This window comes from Aristolochia californica, unplaced genomic scaffold (genome assembly GCF_029961685.1).
Source record: "Aristolochia californica isolate CCGP_79_NKW_82.1479 unplaced genomic scaffold, dmAriCali1.0.hap1 SCAF_14, whole genome shotgun sequence".
In the NCBI taxonomy this organism is placed as follows: Eukaryota; Viridiplantae; Streptophyta; class Magnoliopsida; order Piperales; family Aristolochiaceae; genus Aristolochia; species Aristolochia californica.
In genome coordinates this window covers 25,618,166-25,642,026 of record NW_027181815.1, presented here as the reverse complement: position 1 = coordinate 25,642,026, position 23,861 = coordinate 25,618,166, and the positions used below count along the sequence as shown (strand labels likewise).

At 35.6% G+C, this 23,861-nt stretch overlaps 1 protein-coding gene across 4 annotated transcripts; it reads left to right on the top strand.

Annotated features, from left to right (window-relative positions):
* The first annotated feature begins 9,949 nt into the window (after positions 1-9,949).
* On the top strand, positions 9,950-15,653 carry LOC137949654 (ras-related protein RABA2a-like). 4 transcript variants are annotated; one of them, XR_011111881.1, is made up of 4 exons: positions 9,950-10,325; positions 12,403-12,892; positions 13,642-13,744; positions 15,348-15,653. XR_011111881.1 is itself a non-coding variant. In XM_068795774.1 (3 exons), exons 1-2 carry the CDS (start codon positions 10,161-10,163, stop codon positions 12,883-12,885), a joined length of 648 nt encoding a protein of 215 aa, XP_068651875.1. In that variant the 5' UTR covers positions 9,950-10,160; the 3' UTR covers positions 12,886-12,892; positions 15,348-15,653. The 4 variants fall into 4 exon arrangements, 3 of the variants coding, with proteins under 3 accessions (XP_068651875.1, XP_068651873.1, XP_068651872.1); XM_068795774.1 differs by lacking the exon at positions 13,642-13,744; XM_068795772.1 differs by lacking the exon at positions 15,348-15,653 and having other exon boundaries at positions 13,642-14,039.
* The last annotated feature ends 8,208 nt before the right edge of the window (positions 15,654-23,861 follow it).

The window sequence follows — 23,861 nt, the reverse complement described above, 5'->3', positions numbered from 1 at the left end:
TCTCTCAGGTTGTTGGTGCACCTGATAGAAGTCCCTTAACGCTAGGGGTGGCATCAAGTCGAGCTGAGCCCGAACCTGCCTATGTTCGAGTTGAACTTGATTTAAATATTTTGAACTCAAGCTCGAGCCTAAAATTATTATCAAGCTCGAGCTCAATAATTTTAACCGAGTTCGAGCTGAGCTTGAGCTTCAACATTCATTTAAAACTTTTCAAAAAATACATGTCTCAAGTTCGACCTCCAACATACATTTAAAACTTTTCAAAAAGTACATGTTAAATAAATTGTATATAAAATTATACATACATTTTACATAAAATTGGGCATGACCTCTATATAAAATTGGGCATGATCTCTATTTAAAATTGGGCATAAGGGTGGCATCGAATTGAGATGAGCCCGAACCTTCATATGTTCGAGCTGAGCTTGATTTAAATATTTCAAACTCGAGCTCGAGCCGACCCTAGCCTCGAGACAAAAATTGTAATCAAGCTCCTAATAATTTTAAACGAGTTCAAGCTCGAGCTGTAGCCGAGTTCGAGCTTAACCTACATTTAATACTCTACATAAAATATATGTTAAATAAATTATATATAAAATTATGCATACATTTTATAAAAAGAATGATAGGGGAGGTTCGGGATTGAATCTCTATAATGGATTAGAACGCACTAATATTTATCTTTTTTACGCCAAATGTTGTTTATCTTATTTTGTAATTTTTGAATCTAGCCTTAAATTTACTATGGCCTCCTTAGTGCCCCTGGTTGAAAATTTATATTCTAGGAAAAACTAGAAATATTTTCCTAGGATATATATTTCCAAAAAAAACCTTTAAATAAAATCTTATTACTGTTAGTGACTTACTAGAAAATTACAAGAAATATTTTAAATTTTTCTTAGGAAAGTTAAAGGGACCTCTTATTGCCTCTTCTAGGGAAATAAATAAAAATTAATAATTAATTTAATATATTACTATACTTATAGATAAATTTTTAATCAAATAAAATATCAAACACAAAATTGCTATGAAAATTGCTCATGCTAAAAGTATTACAGTATCAACTGTCAAATACTTATTCAAAATTTTTCTATATGGTTTTCTCAGGAAAATCTTACTTAGAAAATTATATGATTTTTTAATAAGAATTTCCAATTAGAAAAATATTTCAAAAAAACATGAGGCATTGATAGTCCTTAGAAACATATTTATACTAAAATTTTTTTTTCAACATTTATTAAAAAAACCACTAATAGTCTCAAGAATTTATTATTTTTTTTTTCACTTGAACGCACGTGCAAATTCGTCTTCTCGCAGGGGGGGGGGGAGGGATTCCATTCTAACTTAGGTCCTCTGGTTTCCGCCGAGGACGAGGAACGGCAGGGAGGGCAAGCTTCCAGCGGCGCCGGCGAGGAACTTTCGTCGGGGATAACGGCTACGACGGAAACAAAGGGGAAGGCAGAAAAAAATCGAGTGACAGCCATGGAAAAGCAGAAGGCAGCCGGCGAGGCGGCTGTCGACGGCGACAGAGGCAGCCACAACAGCGGACGGGAGGGGCTCGGCGATGACGAGGGGAGGAAGAATTTTTCCCCCCTCGCTCCGCTCGGCGCTTGGCGTCCCGACTCCCCCAAATCCCCCGAATCCCGCGCCGCTCGTTAATTTAACGAGCCGGCTCGCGACTGTCGAGCTGAACCTGGATTCGGTCGATGTGGGGTCGGTTAACGCATAATGGGCATGGCTTTCTTTTGATGGAGTCTTTTGATGTTTTATAGTTATCAAATTCCTTTGGTGTTTGGTATAATCATTTGTAAATCATTAAATTAATAAGATACAATTTTCCGTAGTCCTAATCAGTAAATATTAAGTCATTTGTTTGTTCTTTTGTTTCTGTTAGGCCTAGTCTACCTAGCCAGTTGCCTCTCTGCTTGTTGAACGTCAGCTGTCATTTTGGCTGCTCCATTACTATCTCTTTGTCTGTGAGGTTGCTTGATGAAACTTTTGTTTTTCTGCCCTTCCTAAATCTCCCCTTTTGTGTTTTTGTCTTTGTAATCTGTCTTCTCTCTGTTTGTTGCTCGAAACTAGAGACCTTCATTTGGCATCTTTTGTGGTATCTAGCTTTATTCATTTTAATTTTATTGTCTGGGTCAATCATACCAAATAATCTAATCATATTGTGTCCTCCCAAACACAGTTGCTCTAATGTTTTTGTGAACTGTATATTTTGACAGGTTCTTGTAATCATGGCGACATCATTCCTTGGTCGAGCCTTGATCTCCAAACCTACATTTGCGTCTCTAGTGGCCCGTTCTTTTACTTCATCTTCCCTTGCTCGTGTTCCTTCAGTTCACCACCGCCTTCGCTTTCTTATAGCAGTGAAAGAATATTATCAGTCTCCTGCTGTTACTGGTGTTCGCTATTTTTCAACCCGTCTTACTACATCCTCTCTAAACGATCCATCTAATCAAACCTGGAAGTTTAGAAATTCATGTGGAGAATTTACAATGCTTTCATTGCTCTCTGTTTAATTTTTTTTTCTCAATAGTGAAGATGAAGCAAGGAAAAAAATTTATTGTCTCATCTCACTGCTACTTTGCCTTTGGATGTCTTGTGTCAAAGGAACTCTCATACAAGATCAAGGGTATGCCTCACTTGGTGTCGCCTAATGGATGCATTTGTGCTTTTACTAGCGAAGACTCTACTTTTCTTTGGATTAATAGGGTATCTGATTACACTGCAGAATTGCCAAGAAAGCATCTTGGATACGAAAAATAAGGTCTATGCAGGTGAGTTTAGACTTGTGGTTAGCTTGAAAGTTCCTAAGTTGTTTTTTTTTTTGTCGATACATTGTAAGTTGCCTTGACCACCAATACTATTATTCCTTTGCAGGGGAGCCTTTCATTGATGGGAAAGCAGTTCCTTACGATCCTAAGTATCACGCGGAATGGATCGGTAAGAACGCACATCCCAATGAAACATCTAGGAGGAATGATAGGCCACAGAACCAGGGACCAGGTGGTGCACCGGCAAACCCTGGATATCAGAATCAGGGAGTGGGAGGTGCTCCACCTGCAAACCCTGGATATCAGATTCAGGGAGTGGGAGGTGTTCCACCAGCAAACCCTTGATATCAGAATCAAGCAGTGGGAGGTGCTCCACCTGTAAACCCTGTATATAAGAATCAGGTAGTGAGAGGTGCTCCATATGTAAAATTTGAATAATCTTCGTTGCTAGAGCTTGTTTGTTTTCTTTTCTTTTATGGACTTCACTGGTTGAACGGTCTTCATTTGAAAAGACTTCAATATAGGATTTTCTCTCTCCTATCCACCCGGCCATGGCTATTTGGTTGAATGCTCCTTAGCTTCTTATTTTCTCTTCTTGCCTTTGCCTTTGTTAACCTAGCTATTCAAACAAAACCTTTTCTTTCTCCTATCTGGTTAGATGGTTGTCTAGTGTTCAAATGGTCCTTCATTAATCTTGAACAACCTCTCTTTTATCTTTTTACATTGGCCATCTAGAGGATCCTTATCAAGTTGGACAGGTGTTATGCCGATTTTCCTTCTAAGGCATTTTTTTTACCAATTATTCTATTAAATTTTCAAAATTATTTTCTAAGTGTTTGTTATCATAAAGATTACCTTAATGGGGATCTTTAAATTAATAATCTCCATTTTTACCAATTTGATGAATTTGATTCACCAAATCCGACCCCAACTCCAATTTCTGATGACGAAGAGGGAAACCCCTTTGACTAATCCTTGGGATCTCAATCTGAAGACTAAAACCTTGAAGAGAACCCAAACAATCTAAATAACCAAGAAGAGTCACCTATGGAACCAAAGAACTATAGGTTCATGGTTGATCACCCCCTAAAAGCAAAGCTAAACCAAAAGAACAAATCATGAAGCTATGTTGAATAGTGCATTTATTTTTCAAATATAACCCAAAAGCTTGGTGAAACCAAAAAAGATTATTTTTGGATTATAGCAGTGCAAGAAGAACTAAATTTTGATGGAGCTCAATTCAATGTCACCCTTATGCCCAATTTTATGTAAAATGTATGTATAATATTATATATAATTTATTTAACATGTATTTTTTGAAAAGTTTTAAATGTATGTTGGAGCTCGAACTCGAGACATGTATTTTTGAAAAGTTTTAAATAAATATTCGGGCTCGAGCTCGGCTCAAACTCGGTTAAAATTATTGGGCTCGACCTCGATAACAATTTTCGGCTCAAGGTTGGGCTTGGCTCGAGCTCGAGTTCGAAATATTTAAATCAAGCTCGGCTCTAACATAGGCAAGTTTGGGCTCGGCTCGGCTTGGCTCGTTGCCACCCCTAGTCTTATGGAAGTGTCAATTAGTCCCTTTCGTGGCTCGCAAGTCAGCCCATTAGATCGACTTGAGCAAGTATAAATGCTTGAGAAATTTGACTAATATTAATTCTATTAGCTTGAAATTTACAAGAAAAAGATTCTGACTCTCTTTCAAGCCACGTGTATTACACGATTATAATATAATCTCTCCAAGAGATTAGATAGATTCTAACTCTAGTAAGTATTTTTATCTAGATTGAGTAAGGTTACCTATCAAGAAAAATAAAAATTACACAATAAAGAAAAACTAGTTTGGACTCTAGTGCCTAGACCATAAAATTAGCAAGTAATAGGAACTAAATGGGTCTTTAGGAACAAAGCTAATGAGGAAAATGATAGTGTGAGAAACAAAGTTAGGGTGGTAGCCAAAGGATATAACCGAAAGGGATTGATTTTGAAGAAACCTATGCGCCCGTGGCAAGACTAGAGGCAATTAAAATTTTATTAGCCTATGCTTGTCACATGAAGTTTAAATTGTACCAAATGGATGTTAAGAGTACATTCCTAAATGGGTACATTCAAGAGGAAGTATATGTAGAACAACCAAAAGGATTTTAGGACATGAGCAAGCTTGATCATGTATATAAATTACATAAAATACTATATGGGTTAAAACAAGCTCTTAAACTGTGGTATGAATGATTAAGTGAATCCTTGAAAAAAAAATGGTTATAAGAGAGGTAGCTTGGATAAGACATTTTTTTTTTTACCAAGAATCATGATGAAAGCTTGATTATTGTCCAAATTTATGTGGACGACATCATTTTTTGTTCTACAAACCCCTTATTATGTCAAGAATTTGTTAGTGTAATGAAGAATGAATTTTAAATGAGTTTAATAAGTTTACTCACATTCTTCCTTGGACTTTAAGTAACGCAAACAAAAAATGGAACCTTCATAAATTAGTCCAAGTACACTAAAGGCTTGTTTAAGAGATTCAACATTGAAAACCTTAAGCCAAATATTACACTTGTGAATTCGTCCTTGAAACTTGACTCAGACAACTTAGGTAGGGCCATAGATAAAAAAAAAAACTCTATAGAAGCATGATAGGCTCCCTACTTTACCTATTAGCTAATAAACTAGGCATAATGTTTTACTTATGTCTATGTGCTAGATTTTAATCTAACCCTAGAGAATCTCACTCAATGGTTGTGAATTTTTTTTTTTTTTTTTCGTTATCTTCTTAGAACACCAAACTTAGGACTTCGGTACTAAAACTCATCGGTCATTCATCTAGAAGGTTAGTCCGATACTAATTCTGTCGGATGCAAAATTTACCAAAAAAGTTCAAATAGTAGTTGCCAATTACTTGGAAATATGTTTATTTCTTGGCCCAAGAAACAACCCACATTTGCCTCATCTACCACGGAGGTTGAGCACATAGTGTGTGAAAGTTGTTGTACACAACTCATATGGATGAAACAACAACTAGAGGATTATGGTTTAGAGCAAAATGAAATTCCAGTCCATTGTGACAACATGAGCATCATAAGTCTAAATAAGAATCCAATTCACCACTCTTGATCAAAATATATTGAAATTAGACATCGTTTCATCAAAGAGTTGGATCAAACCAAAGTAATTAGAATTAAATTTGTTCTCATTGAAAAACAGCTAGTGGATATTTTCACGAACCATTAAGACCCAATCAGTTCTCTAAGCTTTGAGGGTAACTAGGTAGGTGCAACCCACCTTATTCTACTTCAGTTGATAAACATGAGCTTAAGGAAACAATCCCACTAATTTCATGCTATAAGAGTGATTAGAGAGCTAAAATATCACAATTCTATCACTCTGTATATAGCATGATCGATCAATCTACATTGAATTGATCGATCAACAACAATGATCAATCATTCACGATGCTAGAACCTAGTTTGAATGGTTTTAAGCAGGATTTCCCCCAAATCTTCATTTCAAACCATTCCACCCAAACCCTAAATTTCTCCAACACCCTAAATTCCTCCAAATCCCAACTTCGATATCCTTGCTCCAAATCTTTGCAAATCATATCAAGGTTTGATTTTCACCAATTAAGTCTTTCCCAAACTTGTTTTCACCCTTAGGCCCTACTTACGACCATGGTTCGCACCAAGAGGACGTCAATGAGGCCTTCTCTACCATGGGAAAATGTACATTTGAGGAAATGCCTAATTGGAAGGATCACTTCTATACTAAGTCTTAAAGGAGTAAGTTTTTAGACACTTTTTCTTCCAAGCAACCTGTGTTTCCAATACTAGTGAAACACATAGCATACATACATTTCATACATGTAAGAGTCACTTAGGACAAATATTATTCATACTTTAAAATCCACATAGTAAACAGGCACTGGACTGATCGATCAACATTTGCCAATGATTAATCAACTAGAAGTGCACATGCCAAAAGTATGAAGCATGATCGATCAATCAGGGTCAATTGATCAATCATCCAGAACATGGCCAATCTGTGCTATAAAACATGATCAATCAAGTGGATTGATCAAACAAATACTGGTTTTGCAAAGAATATTTTTTTGCTAATTGATCGATTAACCTCTAGAGACTAATCAATCATACGGAACTTTGCCAACCAAGTACACAAAGTATGATTGATCGTAACAAAAATATTGATCAATCATAGTTGCTATGCACTACCAATAGGAAATCTGATTGATTAAATACCCTGTATAATGATCAATCTATATAAATTGTCAGACCCAAGTGGATAATATTAATCGATCATACCATCGATCTATGTCATTTTCTAATAAAAATGTAGTCGTTATTCATGATTGATTAATCAATCACTTTACATTGATCGATCAATATAAAGTCACTTTCTTGCAAATGAGCAAAAAACTACTAGTCTGGCTTGGAAAACTTATAGATACCCCACCAAACGTTCTTTTGAGAAGTTAACGAACTTTTATTGACATACCTACTACAACTCATTCTCAATCTCTTAAAAATTCATTCTTTAGTCTTTTTTGAGAAAGAAATAGCATATAAGGCACACCAAACGTTCTTTTGAGAAGTTAACGAACTTTTATTGACATACCTACTACAATTCATTCTCAATCTCTTAAAAATTCATTCTTTAGTCTTTTTTCAGAAAGACATAGCATATATGGCAAATCCTTTTCCATTCTTTTCTCAAACTCCTCCTTGCATACATTCTAGTCATGCTCCAACCCATCCCATTGTGCATCAAAAGCTAGAAGCTTGAATCTTTCTAGGAGAAGGTTTTCTCTCCATAAATCAAAGGGTGTAAGTTTTTCTTTATTGTGTAATTTTTATTTTTCTTGATAGGTAACCTTACTCAATCTAGATAAAAATACTTACTAGAGTTAGAATCTATCTAATCTCTTGGAGAGATTATATTATAATCGTGTAATACACGTGGCTTGAAAAAAGTCAGAATCTTTTTCTTGTAAATTTCAAGCTAATAGAATTAATATTAGTCAAATTTCTCAAGCATTTATACTTGCTCAAGTCGATCTAATGGGCTGACTTGCAAGCCACGAAAGGGACTAATTGACACTTCCATAAGACTAGGGGTGGCAACGAGCCAAGCCGAGCCGAGCCCAAACTTGCCTATGTTCGAGCCGAGCTTGATTTAAATATTTCGAACTCGAGCTCGAGCCAAGCCCAACCTCGAGCCGAAAATTGTTATCGAGGTCGAGCCCAATAATTTTAACCGAGTTTGAGCCGAGCTCGAGCCCGAACATTTATTTAAAACTTTTCAAAAATACATGTCTCGAGTTCGAGCTCCAACATACATTTAAAACTTTTTAAAAATACATGTTAAATAAATTATATATAATATTATGCACACATTTTACATAAAATTGGGCACAAGGGTGACATTGAATTGAGCTGAGCCTGAACTTTCCTATGTTCGAGCTGAGTTTGATTTAAATATTTCAAACTCAAGCTCGAGCCGACCCTAGCCTCGAGCCTAAAATTGTAATCGAGCTCGAACCTAATAATTTTAACCGAGTTCAAGCTCAAGGTCTAGCCGACTTCGAGCTTAACCTACATTTAATACTCTACATAAAAAATATGTCAAATAAATTATATATAAAATTATTCATATATTTTATAAAAAGAATGATATGGGAGGTTCAGGATTGAATCTCGATAATGGATTACAATGCACTAATATTAATCTTTTTTACCCCAAATGTTGTCTAGCTTATTTTGTAATTTTTGAATTTGGCCATAAATTTATTATGGCCTCCTTAGTGCCACTGGTTGAAAATTTATATTCTAGGAAAAACTAGAAATATTTTTCCTAGGATACATATTTCCAAAAAAAAACTTTACATAAAATTCTATTACTATTAGTGACTTACTAGAAAATTACAAGAAGTATTTTAAAATTTTCTTAGGAAAGTTGAATGGACCTCTTATTGCCTCTTCTAGGGAAATAAATAAAAATTAATAATTAATCTAATATATTACTATACTTATAGATAAAAATTTAATCAAATAAAATGTCAAACACAAAATTGCTATGAAAATTTCCTCATACTAAAAGTATTACAACATCAACTGTCAAATATTTATTCAAAAAATTTCTATACGGTTTTTGCAGAAAAATCTTAATTAGAAAATTATATAATTTTTTAATAAGAATTTCCAATTAAAAAAATATTTCAAAAAACATGAGGCACTAATAACCCCTAGAAACGTATTTCTACTAAAAATATTTTTCAAAATTTATTAAAAAATCACTAATAGTTTAGTCCCTAGAATTTTTAAAAAACAATTCTTCTTTTTTATGATTTCGCACGTGCGAAATCATCTTCTCGCGGGGTGGGGTGGAGGGAAATTATATTTCCTTTTGTCCTCTAGTTTCCGCTGAGGACGAGGAACGACGCGGAGGGAAAAACTTCCAGCGGTGCTGGCGAGGAACTTTCGTCGGGGATAACGGCTACGACGGAGGCGGCGGCGGCGACGGAAACAAAGGCGAAGGTAGACGAGGGAGAAGAAATCGAGTGACGGCCACAGAATCTGTGGTGACGAAAAGGCAGAAGGCGGCCGACGAGGTAGCTGTCAACAGACAAGAGGGGCTCGACGGTGACAAGGGGAGGAAGATTTTTTTCCCCCTCGCTCTCGCTCCTGCTCCACTCAGCGCTCGGCGTCCCGCTCCCGAGTCCCAACTCTCCCTAATCCCTCGAATCCTGCACCGCTCATTAAATTAACGAGCCGGCTCACGAGCTGTCGAGCCGAACCTAGATTCGGTCGAGCTCGGTTCATAAATTTAAATGAGCCGATCCCAGATCTCAAACTCGGCTCAAGACCTAGGATATTGAATCGAACCGAGCCACCAAGACAAGCTTGCGCACGGCTCCGTTGGAAGCCACCCCTACGTAATACCATAACGACGCGGGAATTTAAAAGACACTCTTGTGGGAACACGATCCAAACCGATCTGACTCAGTCTCGGGAAAAGAACCCACACGGATAGAGGTGGGGTTGGGTTTTCTTCCCAAATTTTCGCCGCATCGAGCGGAGCGGCTGAAATTTTGCATAAAAGATTAAGGGTGTTTCCGTCTTAAAAATTCTCTCTCGCTCTTCTGTCTCAATTTCCACCCTTTGTACCCATAGAGAGCGTAGAAAGATCCGGGAGATGAGAAAGGGCACATAAAACGGGTGAGATTCTGAGAGGCCTTCGGCGGACTGCGTGAGCGGAGAACCACATCGAGCAACAGTGAGAGTGAGAGAAACCGGTAGTGAGGGTATCGGAGTTTCGGCCTCGATCCGACACGATCCGGTCCCGATCTGCTCGGAAGAAATGGCGAGGAGACCGGATGAGGATTACGACTATCTCTTCAAGGTCGTACTGATCGGCGACTCTGGCGTTGGCAAATCCAACCTGCTTTCCAGATTCACTCGGAATGAGTTCTGCATCGAGTCCAAATCCACTATCGGCGTCGAGTTCGCCACTAGAACCGTTCAGGTTGGACCTTTTGTTTTTCCTTTCATTTTCTTATAATGGACTTCCATTGGGTAATGTTGTTCTTCTTGTTTTCATTTCATAGTTAGGCAAATACCGTAGATATCTGGACGTTTCTATCCGTAGCTTTGCATGCCCATCTGCTGACTTCTTTTGTGTAACGTTTTGGAGAATTTTTATTGAGGGGTTACATGCATAACGGTTGTGACAATTTCGAAGTGAAGCTGTTATTCTTTGATTCGTAAGGTTTCCTTTTTGGTGATTCTCTCCGGATCCTTGTTTAATGCTTTTGGAAATGCAATTGGACTTTTATCTTTTTTGTTTCACCCTGTTTTTGTTTTTTGTGGTTGTTTCGTGGCATTTGTGGGATTGGTGCCGAGATCACTACTGATTGGGATCCGACTAAATTATTCTGGATCTTTAAGATCCTCGGGGTTTAGTTGAGATAGGAATAGGAGTAGGATGCATTTCACTGACGTCCACTTTAAAATTGTCAAAACAGTTCATGATAACATGTATATCGAAATTGAATTTCTCTTTTTAGTGGAATCGCTCATTGTAGCTGCTATTTGGTGTAAAACGTTGTCTTTTTTTTTTTAATTCACAAAAAAAATGAAATAATTAGTTTAGAACTGTCTCATCTAATAGATTAGTATGCAAGTTATATACCAGTTCTGAAATAGGGCAAGAAGCCCTTAGTGGAATTGGTTGCTCATTTGGTGAACCATCGATATTAGCACCAGCCAGGTAGTTGAAGTTTGATCTTGGGTGGCCCTGAGCACTGCAGTCATGTATGCATATACTTCATACATGTACCTAGTTGTTGCTCAATCAAGGGTTGTTCATACATGTAGTGAACAGGAATGTCCTGTTCACCAAACAAGTCATCCTTCAAAGTACTCGGGAGTTAAATTACCCTTTATTTTTTTAGTTTTTTTATTAGGACTATAATAAATTTTAAGCTGTCTGTTGTTAAATATTGTTTCAATTTTATGGTGTCTTTAATTTTTTTCAGCTTTATCACTTATTACTTTCCTTCCTTTCTTAAGACTGTGGGAGAGAAAACCCAGGAACCAATGTGTTGGTAGTTAACATGCTTCCAAACTCATTAAGTTTTTTTCTCTAAAAGATTCAATAAAGAGCTATTGCCTGAGAACTGCACCTCCTGAGCATCTAATGTTACATACGTATTCAACTATGCTTGATGCAAATACATCCAGATGTTTCTAGTCAAGGCTAAGGAGATTTCTGGAGGCAACTCATTTTGTTACTGAAGCTTCCACATTAGTAAGAAATGGGTGAGCAAGGATTCATTTTAGTTATTCCCCGAAGGGCCTTGGAACATGATGCTTCAATTTTTTTGTTTTTTCAATGGTCATAAATTTATTAAAGAAGCAAGAAAAAACCATATTGAAAAAAGTACCTATCAAAAAATAAAAAATAATTGGTAGCAATTTTTGTGCAATTGGGCTTTGGTTTGCTGCCAGTATCGACATCATTTGTTGTGGTTCAATTTTTAACCAGCAGGCGGTGTTTGAAAACCTGATGAGTATCTAAACTTAATTGCACTTTTCATGATTGAAGGGATGGATTGGGCAGATAACTATGAAGTGTGAGCTATTAGTTCTATGAGCTGGGCCTTGTAATCAGAAGCGAGGGCATTTAATTCATTGCTTTAAAGTTAGTGTAAAATCTTTCATCATTTTTGTTTATTTGAAATGTAGGCACATGTAAGATTTTCTCATATCGTATTTTTCATACCCATGAGGTTGAAAGCACCACTTGTCTATCAATATATTATATTTCTGCTTCACACCAGTAAGGCAAACATTAGATTTGACCATACTATGAATGAATGCTTATGATATTTGCTGTGTCAGATTCTTGTTGGATCTAGTAAGATGACTAGATCTGGTATAATATATGCGTCGTCCCTGTTTCTGTGATTTCTGGTATGAGAACCTCTATACACAGTTGAAAACAAATTATTAGAAAGATGATAGTGTGTTACTTTATCCATTTATGAAATTGTTGCTAAGCTATATCTATCTTTGTTCTTTTATGAATTCACATTTCTCAGGTTGAAGGAAAGATTATAAAAGCACAAATATGGGACACGGCTGGTCAGGAGAGATACCGGGCTATAACGAGTGCCTATTATCGGGGTGCACTTGGAGCCCTATTAGTGTATGATGTGACAAAGCCAACAACATTTGAGAATGTGAGCAGGTGGCTCAAGGAGCTTCGGGATCATGCTGACTCCAACATAGTCATCACGCTTATTGGCAACAAGACGGATCTCAAACATCTACGTGCTGTTGCCACTGAGGATGCACAAGGTTATGCTGAGAAGGAAGGTCTGTCATTCATAGAGACCTCTGCCCTTGAAGCCGTCAATGTGGAGAAGGCTTTTCAAACAATCCTTGGTGAGATTTATAGGATTATCAGTAAGAAGTCCCTGTCATCAGAGGATCCAGCACCCGCAAGCGTAAAAGAAGGAAAGACAATAGCGATTGCTGCAGCAGACTCTAACGTGAAGAAGCCTTGCTGCTCGTCTTCGTAGATGTCAGGTGATGAGTTTCTGTCTCATGTCCTTTTCTGTAGCAGCCTCTTGTTTGTATGCTATAAGTAGTGATTGTGTCCTGAGTTGCTTTGCACTTCACCATTTATCAGGTGCATGTGTATGATTTGTTTCCGATATGTTTGTTAGTCTTGTGTATTGTTTAATTTTTATCTGAAAATAGATAGACAAATTCTTGAGAAATTTAAACAAGGTAGGCAATAGCCTATAACTTGATTGATACTGGTTTCTTTGCCATGTCTTAAAGAAAAAACAAAGACCAGCATAGCGGATTCTTCAGTAGAGTTCTGTACTGAAACATGACACATGTTTTTTATTGTCTGCATTCAGTCTATGAAGTGGGTTGGATTTTGGTTGGACCAACCTTTCACGTAAATCTTAACTAGAAAAAATTCTAACAGTTCGAATTTGGATTCAGAACAAAATATGTTTATAAGAAGATGAATCATTGAAGTTCTACTGATAATGAATAAGATGCAATAAAATTGTAATAGAGAAGAAGCAATGATATGTTTATTGTTGTCACTAATAGACGGTGTGTTAGATCAGTGGAGTTTAAATAGAAAAATTTACATATTTGGTATCAAAAGCAGCACAATAAAATTGAACTGTATGTAATGAAATCGTGATATTCCAATCTACCATTAATCATCAATCATCCACAATTGGATTTGGGAACATTGCTGAAAAATATACTCGGATCAATTGAATCTTGACCAGGTTTGGTTGCATTGCCAGGCTTAATTCCATCCTGATGCCATTTCAAGCTTCTTACCCTATTTCCAGTTACAGCTACAGGAAAGGATTTTTCAGAACTGCTGCACAATGGATCAGTTATCAGGTTCGTAGAAAAGCAACTACGTAACAACCCCACTTTTACCTCTCCCTGTTTAATTTTAGACGTTTGGTGGTGACAGTCTTCCTAAATCCACACTGTTGAGAAGTGATAGATTTCTTTGATTTAAACAAGACCAGCATACGGAGTAGTTAAACTGGCTGCAAAATGGAAACATTTAAACAAACTGTAGATATGTGCGTCTACATGTTGATCCAGGTTGGAAGTGGAACATAATACTGGTGACTATGGATTGAGGTGTTTTAAATTAGTGAAATTTTGAAATAGAAATGAATTGGGATGGGTCCGTCCTAAAATAATTAGCCAATAATGGCAAGTTCTATGTGAGCTTGGAATTTTAAATTGCAAACTAGTGTGGGAAAGTTCCTACCTTTCAAGCTTTGAGAACCAACCCAAGACGACCAATTTTAGTGTTTTAAAATGGTGGGTCATTATCCTCCAAAACTCCCTTTAATTTTTAGGTTTAAATTGACAAAGGTAACTGAAGATGTTGAGAAATAGTTCTAGGGTTTGTATTTGATCTGATATCTTTTTTAATTGGCCTAGAAGAATCTTGTTGAATTTTTAGAAACGAGAAATGTTTCACTAACTTGTTTAATTTGAGTATAATGAGACTCTATTTAGAGTAAATCAGTAGAATCCAAATATAATTAACTTACCCTTATCCCAATTATACCTAAAATGTAATACTTAAAGATAAGTTCTATTATAATTAAATAATTGATTATGAATAGAAGATTGGGATAATTAAAACTCCTTTTAACTAAAACACTTTTATGAGACTCCTGTAAGATTTTACCATATTAATTATTGTTGTGTGAGACTTATTTTTGTGAGATTTATGTAAGACTCATCCATACTTGTTCTTCAACACTCCCCCTCAAGTTAGAGTTCATAATTTTAACTTGCAATGAAAAATATTATTATTCTTCAATCTTCTTTTACTGAAAATTTCTTCATAGATGCAAAGTCATATTTTGCTCTTTTGTTGAATATTTTGGTCATATAAAAATTACCACAACATGAAGAATAAAATACTTATTTCTTTTACTTTTTCTTCTACTTTTCCCCCTTCAAACTGGGGATAAAGAGGATATAGAAACCCAACTTGGACAAACACAATATGGGAGAAGAAAATCACTCCTAGCCTTACGACAAAGCTTCATACACAGTCAAAATGATCATAGTGTGAAACACACTCCGTTCAATTTCAAATACAGAAAAATTACCCAACTTTAAGGCACAATAAAGAGACTACTCAATGTTAAGGTTAGTTCATATACAAATCCCCTCTTACGTGAAGAATAAAAGACTTAAACTCAAGTTGGATGTTAGACACACTCCTAAGTAAGTAAATTACAAGATGATGAATGGAAGAAATAATAGAAAAAAATAAGTGAAGCTAGAAGGAGGCAACTATACAATACTCATGCTTTGAAACAAATTTAGAATGTGATTTTTTTTTTTTTTTTGAAAAACTAGGGAAGATTGTAAAAAGAGAACTGAAATAACTTAAAAATAAGTTGGACCAATTATACCTCAAGTGAATTTCAAGGGGAGCATGTGGGTGACCAATTTTTTTTTTCAGAATTGATGATGCAAAAGATATACAATCAATGCAAACAAGTAAGCCATCACTATAGAGGAGATCCCGAGCCTACTTTATTAAAGATGGGTGTTGAAGAGCAAGTATGAAAGAGTCTTACATGACTCTCACAGCAAGAAGCCTCATAGAGGTAGAATTATTATGGTGGAGTCTTACAGAAGTCTCAAAGGAGGAGGTCTCATAGAAGAGTCTTAAATGTGTTTTAGTTATATTACTGTTCTATTTATGTTCAATTGTTCAATTTCTCAAGGACTTATCTTTTAGTATTTAACTTTAGGTGTAACTAGGTCGAGGATAGTTTAATTGTAATTGGATTATACTTGTTTTCTCTATTATAAAAAAAAACTTATTTTACTCAAATTAAAACATGTTAGTGAAGTAATCCTATTTTTCATAAATTCAACATAGTATCAGAGTAGCTTTTGTTAATTGACTAGGTCAACCTATAGGGAAAATGTGAACTTTTTTTAGTTTCTCGTCTCTAGTTGTATAAGTTCGAGTTCTACCTTTTTTTTTGTTTCATGTGCATATACCAATTGTTCCCTTGGTGTTTGCACCCCAATACTGAAATTTTTATATTACAAATTATATATTTACATTAATATATTTGAGTCTACTTTCCAGTGTAAAAAGAATGTTGGCAATCAAAGTTTTCTATCAAGAGAAATCAATATTTGAATCAACAAAGGTCAAACAACAAGAGAAGTTTGAGCAACAATAGACAAGTTCAATTCTCGAGGCATTTTTTGCCATCAAGAACAAGTCTTTATATGGATATTTATATTTAAAAATAAAGATATATAAGTCTTTTGACCTATCAAATCCATTCTCAATAAGAGTTTTCTAAAGGGAGATACCAATATCGGAAGAGTCAATGGTCATGTTCGTTAAAGAAAAAAGAGTATTCAATTCGGCCAGATTGCTAAGACTAAAATCTATTCGATTCTTTGTATTAGCAGATGTATATTTTATGAGGAAAATTATACTTGAATGAGATATATCGAATTATACAATCCTACTTTGAAGTGGTTTTTAAGTTTTGTGTTTTTGTTACTTGGTTGTGTATCTTTCGCATGATCAACTCTGAAAAATTGTGGTCACCCCAAAAAATTTATTCTCGATCAAATTTATTAAGTTTTACCATTATAGTTTCTCTTATTATTATTATTTTTTAAAGAAGGACGTGTTTTAGATTCCTTTGGAAGTATGAGTGTTGCATAATCGCCTCCTTCCGATTAATGTTATTTTTCTCTAGTATTTCTTCAGTTTATCATCTTGTGTTTTTATCACTTTAGAGAAATGCCTAGATTTACTACCTAAAGAGCATAGGAGTGTGCCCAATATCCAACTAAATCTTTTATTATTCACCCAAGAGGTGTTTTGTGCTGGAGTTATCCTTAAAAGGTGATTAGTCTATTTATTGTGTCCTAAAGTTGGTTCATTTTTCTGCTTTTAAAATTGAACTGAGTGTATTTTAGACAATGACCACTTTGAGTGATGTATAAAGATTTGTCGTGCGACAAGGAGTGATTTTCTTCTCCCATATTATGTTTTGTCCAAGTTAGGTCTCTGTTTCCTTTTTATCCCCAACTTGAGGGGGAGAAGTAGAAGGAATATAAGAAAGAAACATGTTATTCTATATGTTATGGTAATTTTTATGTGACAAAAATATGTAAGAAAGGGGGGAACAAAAGATGAAGTTTTTGCATCTATGAAGATTTTTTGCAGTAAAAGAAATTTGAAGACTAATTTTTTTTTAATTACAAGTTAAAGTTATAAACTCCAGTTTGAGGGGGGGGGGGGGGGGGGGGGGGGTTGAAGATCAAGTATGAAAGAATTTTACGTGACTCTCACAAAAAGAAGTCTTATAAGAGCCAAACTTAATTTGGTGGAGTCTAAGAGAAGTCTCACAAGAGGAAGTCTCATAGAAGAGTTTATTTGGAAGTATTTTAGTTATGTTAATCTTCTATTTATGTTTAATTGTTCTAGGACATATATTTTAGTGTTTAACTTTGGGTATAACCAAGACATGGGTAGTTTAATTATAATATGATTCTAGTCATTTCCTTGATAAATAGAGGCTCATAATACGCAATTTAAAACAAGTTAGTAAAATATTTCTCTTTTCCATAAATTCAACACTTATCTTGGCTAGAGAAGAGATTTCTCAATCACTTGTATTGGCTAATTTGAAAAAATCTACATTGAAGGCTTGTCTAATTGAAATCATCTTCTTAGTTGTGCATGAAATTTTTGAGCAACTTTAGACCTTAGAATACCTGCTTTGATACATCTTAGATTCAAAGGCTTAATTGATGTTAGAGGCTAATGGTAAGAGAAGATGAGAGAAGGAGAGATGAAGGAGAAGAAGAGAGAAAAAGAGTTGATGAGTAAAGAGGGATGGAGAGAGAGAATTCAAACTTGAGAGAGAGAGAGAGAGCTTTCCCCTAGATTCTAATTGAGGTTAGCTCCTCTCACCCTAATTTATATTGATAAGTCGATAAAATTACAAAAGTGCCCCTTGGCCGGTTAGGGAGAAAGTTAATATAACATATGTTTGATGACCAAATTAGTCACATTCAATATTTTCATAATACTAAGACTACCCCACGTACATAATACAATCCCATACATGTATTAAAGTCACCTATACTCACATGTATGCATGCATGCAAGTTTTACCTTTTTTACGAATGAGAGGGGCTCCATCACAAATGGATTCCCAAATGTCAAAACTCTCTAATTCAATGAATACTTTCATTCTATACTCTCAAACGCAAAGGGATCATCACCTTGTAAAAATCTACACTTGACAAGAGTTGCCATACCTATTTAAATTTAAAAAGGGGGACTAATGTGATATTTGTCCTAATTCCCAATCATCTTTAGTACCCAAACTAAATATCAGGTTTCTAGAGTACACTTGCTCTAATACCACTTGTAGGTCCCGTGTGGTACAAAATTAAGTGGGAGTGAATATGTTTGTGTGCACTATTTAAAAATTTAATCCTGTTTTAATCAAATCTTGTTTAATTTTACTCTTAAAAGCTTATGAGTTAGCAAACTGGTACACTTCACACAAAGTACACTTTAATTTTTACGGTAGTTAAATAATTCTATATATTTTGGATTACTAATCCTCTCCCAAGGTGTTTGTGCCTCCAAGGTAATTCATTATGTTTAGTATTCAAATGACATCTATAGTAAATACCCACAAAGGCCTAATGTCAATGTTCTCCTCATAGGGACTAATGCCACTCAAGTGATCATTGGACCCAATATACACAATTGTCCCTTTCACAGTTATGGTAGACAAGGCTCTCTAGCGTAGACCACACTTGGGATTTTCGGTAGTTAACTAGGTACTCTTGCCTAGACCCACAAAGGTATTTCAACTACAAATTAGGCACTCTTACCTAAACCTCAAAGATATTTCAGCAACCAACTAAGCTCAAAAGGCAAGACCCACACATGAGTTATCAATATCCAACTAGGCTCTTCAGCCTAGACCCACAGATGGCTTAACAACTAGCCACTATACTTACTAGCTTAGACCAACAAAGGGTTTATCAATAGTCAATCATTTGCCACAACAATTCTTCTCATCAAATTGAGATGAGGGGAAGTCTTGCCTGCACATGGCTTGACCAAATGCATGCAAAGTTTACTTGCTTACACTTATGCATGTTAGATTCTAGGGGTGCATGTGTAGGGAACTTAGGGCTTGAGGTAGAAAGTGGAAGAAGAAGAGAAGAGAGGAAAGGAGAGAGATCGAGCAAGAGAGATTAGAGAGAACTAGGGTTGATGGCATGTTATGTTTGCCCTCCCCTTAACACCTTTATTTATAAACTTGAGGGCATAAAACCCTAGTACATGAGTGAAGTTAAAAGGCTTAAAGATTTAAATAATTACTTCTCCATGCCACTTACTCTCTAAATTACATAAAAGTGCCACTATCTTCTTTAACACTCCCACTCAAGCTGGTGAGAAAACATCATAAATTCCTAGTTTGGAACATGCCTCTAAGAGAGATTTTGCCACTATACATGCCTTTGATAGAAATTCCCTTTGTGAAGATATATGCCAGTTGATTCTTGGATGAAATGTATTGCATAGATATTATTCCAGCTTGCAACTTTTCACGAATAGAATGACAATCTATCTTGATATGGTTTGTTCTTTCATGAAACACTGGGTTGTTTGCAATATGAATTGATTGCCTGATTATCATAATGAAGTTGCATCGGTTTATTTACTTAGAACCCCAGCTCAGTCATGAAGGATTTGAGCTATAATAGTTCACTTACTGCATGTGTCATTGATTTATATTCTACTTTTGCACTAGACCTTGCGATCACATTTTGCTTTTTACTTCTCTAGGTGACTAGAATACCTCCAATAGTTATACAATAACCAGAGCTAGGTATTCTATCATTTGGTGAGCCTGGACAGTCTGCATCTGCAAAACCTTTTATGTTTGTATGTCCATGACTCTTGAATAATAACCCTTAACCAAGGTTTTTCTTCAAGTATCGAAGAATCATTTCCAATGCTTCCTAATGAGTTTGTTGAGGTCAATACATAAACTGACTGATGACACTAATTGAATAAGATATATCAGGTCTAGTAGCCAAGAGATAGATTAATTTCCCAACCAACTGTAAGAACTATCCAATATCAACATCACCATGACCTATACCACATAATTTAACTTTGGGCTCCATAGGTGTATCGGCCGGCTTGCACCCGAACATTCTAGTTTCTTGTAACAAATCAAGAAAATACTTTCTTTGTGACATAATTATGTCATATTACGATTGTGGAAAATCTATGCCCAAGAAGTATTTGAGAAGCCCCAAGTCTTTGGTTTGAAATTTTTTTCAAGTCTTCTTTAACTTGTTGAATTCCATTGTAGCCACTACTAGTTATAATAATATTATCAACATATACTACCATCAAAATCTTCCCTCAAGTGGTATTTTTGAGAAATTTTGAGTGATCGGTCTCACATCTCTTAAACCCGAGTTGAGTGACAACCATAGTAAACTTATCAAACGAAGCTCATGGGGATTGTTTGAACCCATAGATGGCTTTTTTTAACTAACATAATTGTTCCCCCTCAACTATATACTCAGGTGGTTGAACCATATAAACCTCATTTGAAAAATCACCATTTAGGAACACATTGTTTACATCCAATTGATATAGTTTCCATTGAAACTAGTCACAAGAGAAATAGAACCTGAACATAATTCATTTTGGCCACCGGAGAATATGTTTCATCATAATAAATGTCATATGATTGAGTATAGCCCTTAGCCAACAACCGTACTTAATATTTGCTAACAATTCCATCTGGTATATTTAAGTGTGAAAACCAACTTGCAACCGATTGTCTTCTTACTGGGGGGAAGAGAAACCAATTCCCAGGTAGAATTTTGATACATGACATGAGTCTCTTCATCCATGGCAGTTTTCCATATTGGATCTTTTGATGCCACTTCATAATTACTCGGAACCTAAGAAGATGTTATAGAAGACAAAATGGAAATACAAATGGAAGACAAGTGATTAGTAGAAACAAAATTAGAAATAGGATGTGAAGTGGATGGTAGATGAGTAGTGGTACGTGGATCTTTACGAAGGACAATGGAACGAGTATCATATGGTGGGCCAAACACAACCGGAGAATATAGAGGAAAACTTACTTCAAGAGCACCAGGAGACTACATAGGTGAGTGGTTAGCAAGAGGAGAGAGATGAATATGATTTGTTGGCTCCTCATGATAAATGTGATGAATGATAAGCACACTTGGCTTGGGCATACCTACAGAAGGTGAAAAACTAGGAGAATAGCTAGCTGAGAAGTACGACTAGTCCTAAAAAAAAGTAACATCTGCTAAAACAAATGTCTTCTTAAGAATAGGAAAGAAACACACATAGCCTTTTTTTATTTTTTGAATACCCCAACAATATACACTTGATTTCTTTGGGAGAAAATTTATTTTGATGTGGCTCCATATTCTGAACGAAGGCGATGCATTCAAACACGTGTGGGGGCAACGAAAAATGGTGTTGCAATAGGAAATAATTTTGAAAAAGGTGTCTAACCATGTAAGACACTATATGGCATTCAATTAATTAACAAACAAGTTGTAAGAACAACATACAACCAATAAAACTAAGGGACATTTATAGAGAGCATGATTTCCTACCAACCTCAACTAGATGCTTGCTTTTTTCTTTTAGACACAACATTCTGTTGTGGAATGTAGACACATGAGGATTTATGAATCGAGTAGAAAAGTACTATTTGGCATTATCATATCAGAATGTCTAAATTTTGGTATGAAATTTCTACCATAGCACAAAAGGCATTGAATATGAATAACACCTTTGACCTTTCTTTCATCAAATAGAACCATGTTGCACAAAAATTATGAAATACTTAGATTGAGAGATATTTGGGACATTAATAGGTCCCCACACATCTGAATGAACAAAAGCAAATGGTCTTGAAATAATTATTTTCCTGAGGATGAAAAGTAGACCGATGATGTTCTCCAAATTCGTAAAATTCACATGATAATGTAGAAATTGAACTAAGAGAAGGAACTCAAAACTGTAACTTGGGTAAAGAGGGATGGCCTAGCCTATTGTGTCATTGTTGTGCCTCTTCATCAATAACTGCAACAACTGCCATATTTGTAGTATGTAAGAAGTAAAGACCCCCTCTCTCATAGCCTCTACCAATCATTGCTTTGTCTTGATGTCCTAAAATACACAATGAGATGGAAAAATAATAATAAAGCAATTGAATATTTTGGTTAATTGATTGACAGACGTAAGACTAAGAAGAAACTATGGTACAAATAAAACATCAGTAAGTGAGAGAGATAGGAAGATAAAGTGGAAGAAATGGTGCCTTGAATTTTATTTTTTAGATCCATTTGTAATGGATACAAACCGATTTTTAGTACATTGTGACACATTTGACAGTCTATGTATGTGACCAGTGAGTTGTTTGGAGGCACCTAAATCAATTATCCAAGATGAAGAACTACCACTAAAATCTATGATTAATGAGAATGCACTTGAGGTGGCTGTAATGGTTGTAGTTGCATTATGAGGAGCTGCCATGAAGCTTTTGAATTTTTGAAATAGCGTATTTCTTCTGACAAGGTATTTCTTTTGGTGGATTCATTAGGCACTTCATTGCTTGTAGATGTGGTAGAAGTGGATACGCGATTTTCTTGATTGGCTTTGAAATAATCCAGTCTAACATGTAAATTCCAGTATTTATCAACCAGGTGATTATTAGGTCCACAAAAAGTGCACTTCTTGTTTTGACCTGAATTTGAAGAGGAATTAAAGTTGGAATCACTTCCACTTCTTCCTCTACCTCACCATATGTTTTATCATCTCTTCCGTGGCCTCTTCCTTGATTGTTACTCCCCCTTCTTTGGATATATATAGCAGAATTTTCAATTTGTTCTTTCTGTGAGGAAGGTGTTTTGGCAAGTACCCGTAAAGGAGGGTCTGACTGAGGAGCTCAATCCCGGAGTCTTTGCAACCTTTAAATAAGGTTGCACATTTTACAAGACATATTGCTATAATAAAATCTTCTCTTTGCTTAGCTTGGGGTGGTAATATCCATTGAATAAGGTTGAGCTATAATCCACTCTTGAAGTAAGCCGTGCAACTTGACAAAATACCCATGTAGGGAGCCTTCATGCTTTATTTTAGATAATTTTTGAAATATATCATAATTTTTTTTAGACCATTAGGAGAGGAGTATAAATCTTTTTAGACCATCAAGTGGATGAAATTGTTTTCTACCACCTCTTCCATACTATTGATCAACTAGTATACTAACAAGGTGTCTTCTTTTAGCTACTTGTGATAAGAGGTCTCATCTTCATGCATAGGTGGCTGATCTAGATGGCCAATATGGTCTCTAGTGATTAAAAACCATTTAATAGATTGTAACCATGGCACATAGTTGCTTAGGCCCTGAGAGCAATTATGATTCTCAAGGGATCATGTTTACCAAATTAGAATGTATTGAAGAGGTGGATGAGTGACCTGAGGAATCGGCCATGTTTGAAACACTTTTCAATGTTGGAATTATAATTCACACATAGTTTTGAAATTTCAATGACTTGAAAACAAATTGATCAAACAAAGACACAAACAATGGTTGGAATTGAAAGAACAAATTACACAACTTAGCTAGTAAAGAGAGAAACCATCCAACATAAGACTCAAACAAAATTTCAGCCAAATTTTAGTAGGTGAACAATAGATATTGCTGGAATATAGAGTGGTTTCAGACATCAATTACTCATAGACTAGTGCTTCAAATTTTGATTCAAAAAACACAAGACAAGGCATGCATAATAAGGGGACGAGCATGGTATGCACGAAGACCATGAAGTAACTCAAAAAAAAAAAAAAAAAAAAAAACTGAATATGAATTATAAATTCCAGCACTTA

Bases quoted from the DNA above. Each gene is read 5' to 3' on its own strand.
- LOC137949654 (XM_068795774.1), top strand. From the start codon at position 10,161: ATGGCGAGGAGACCGGATGAGGATTACGACTATCTCTTCAAGGTCGTA. The intron at 10,326-12,402 runs GTTGGACCTTTT...CACATTTCTCAG, and splicing joins TCGCCACTAGAACCGTTCAG to GTTGAAGGAAAGATTATAAA.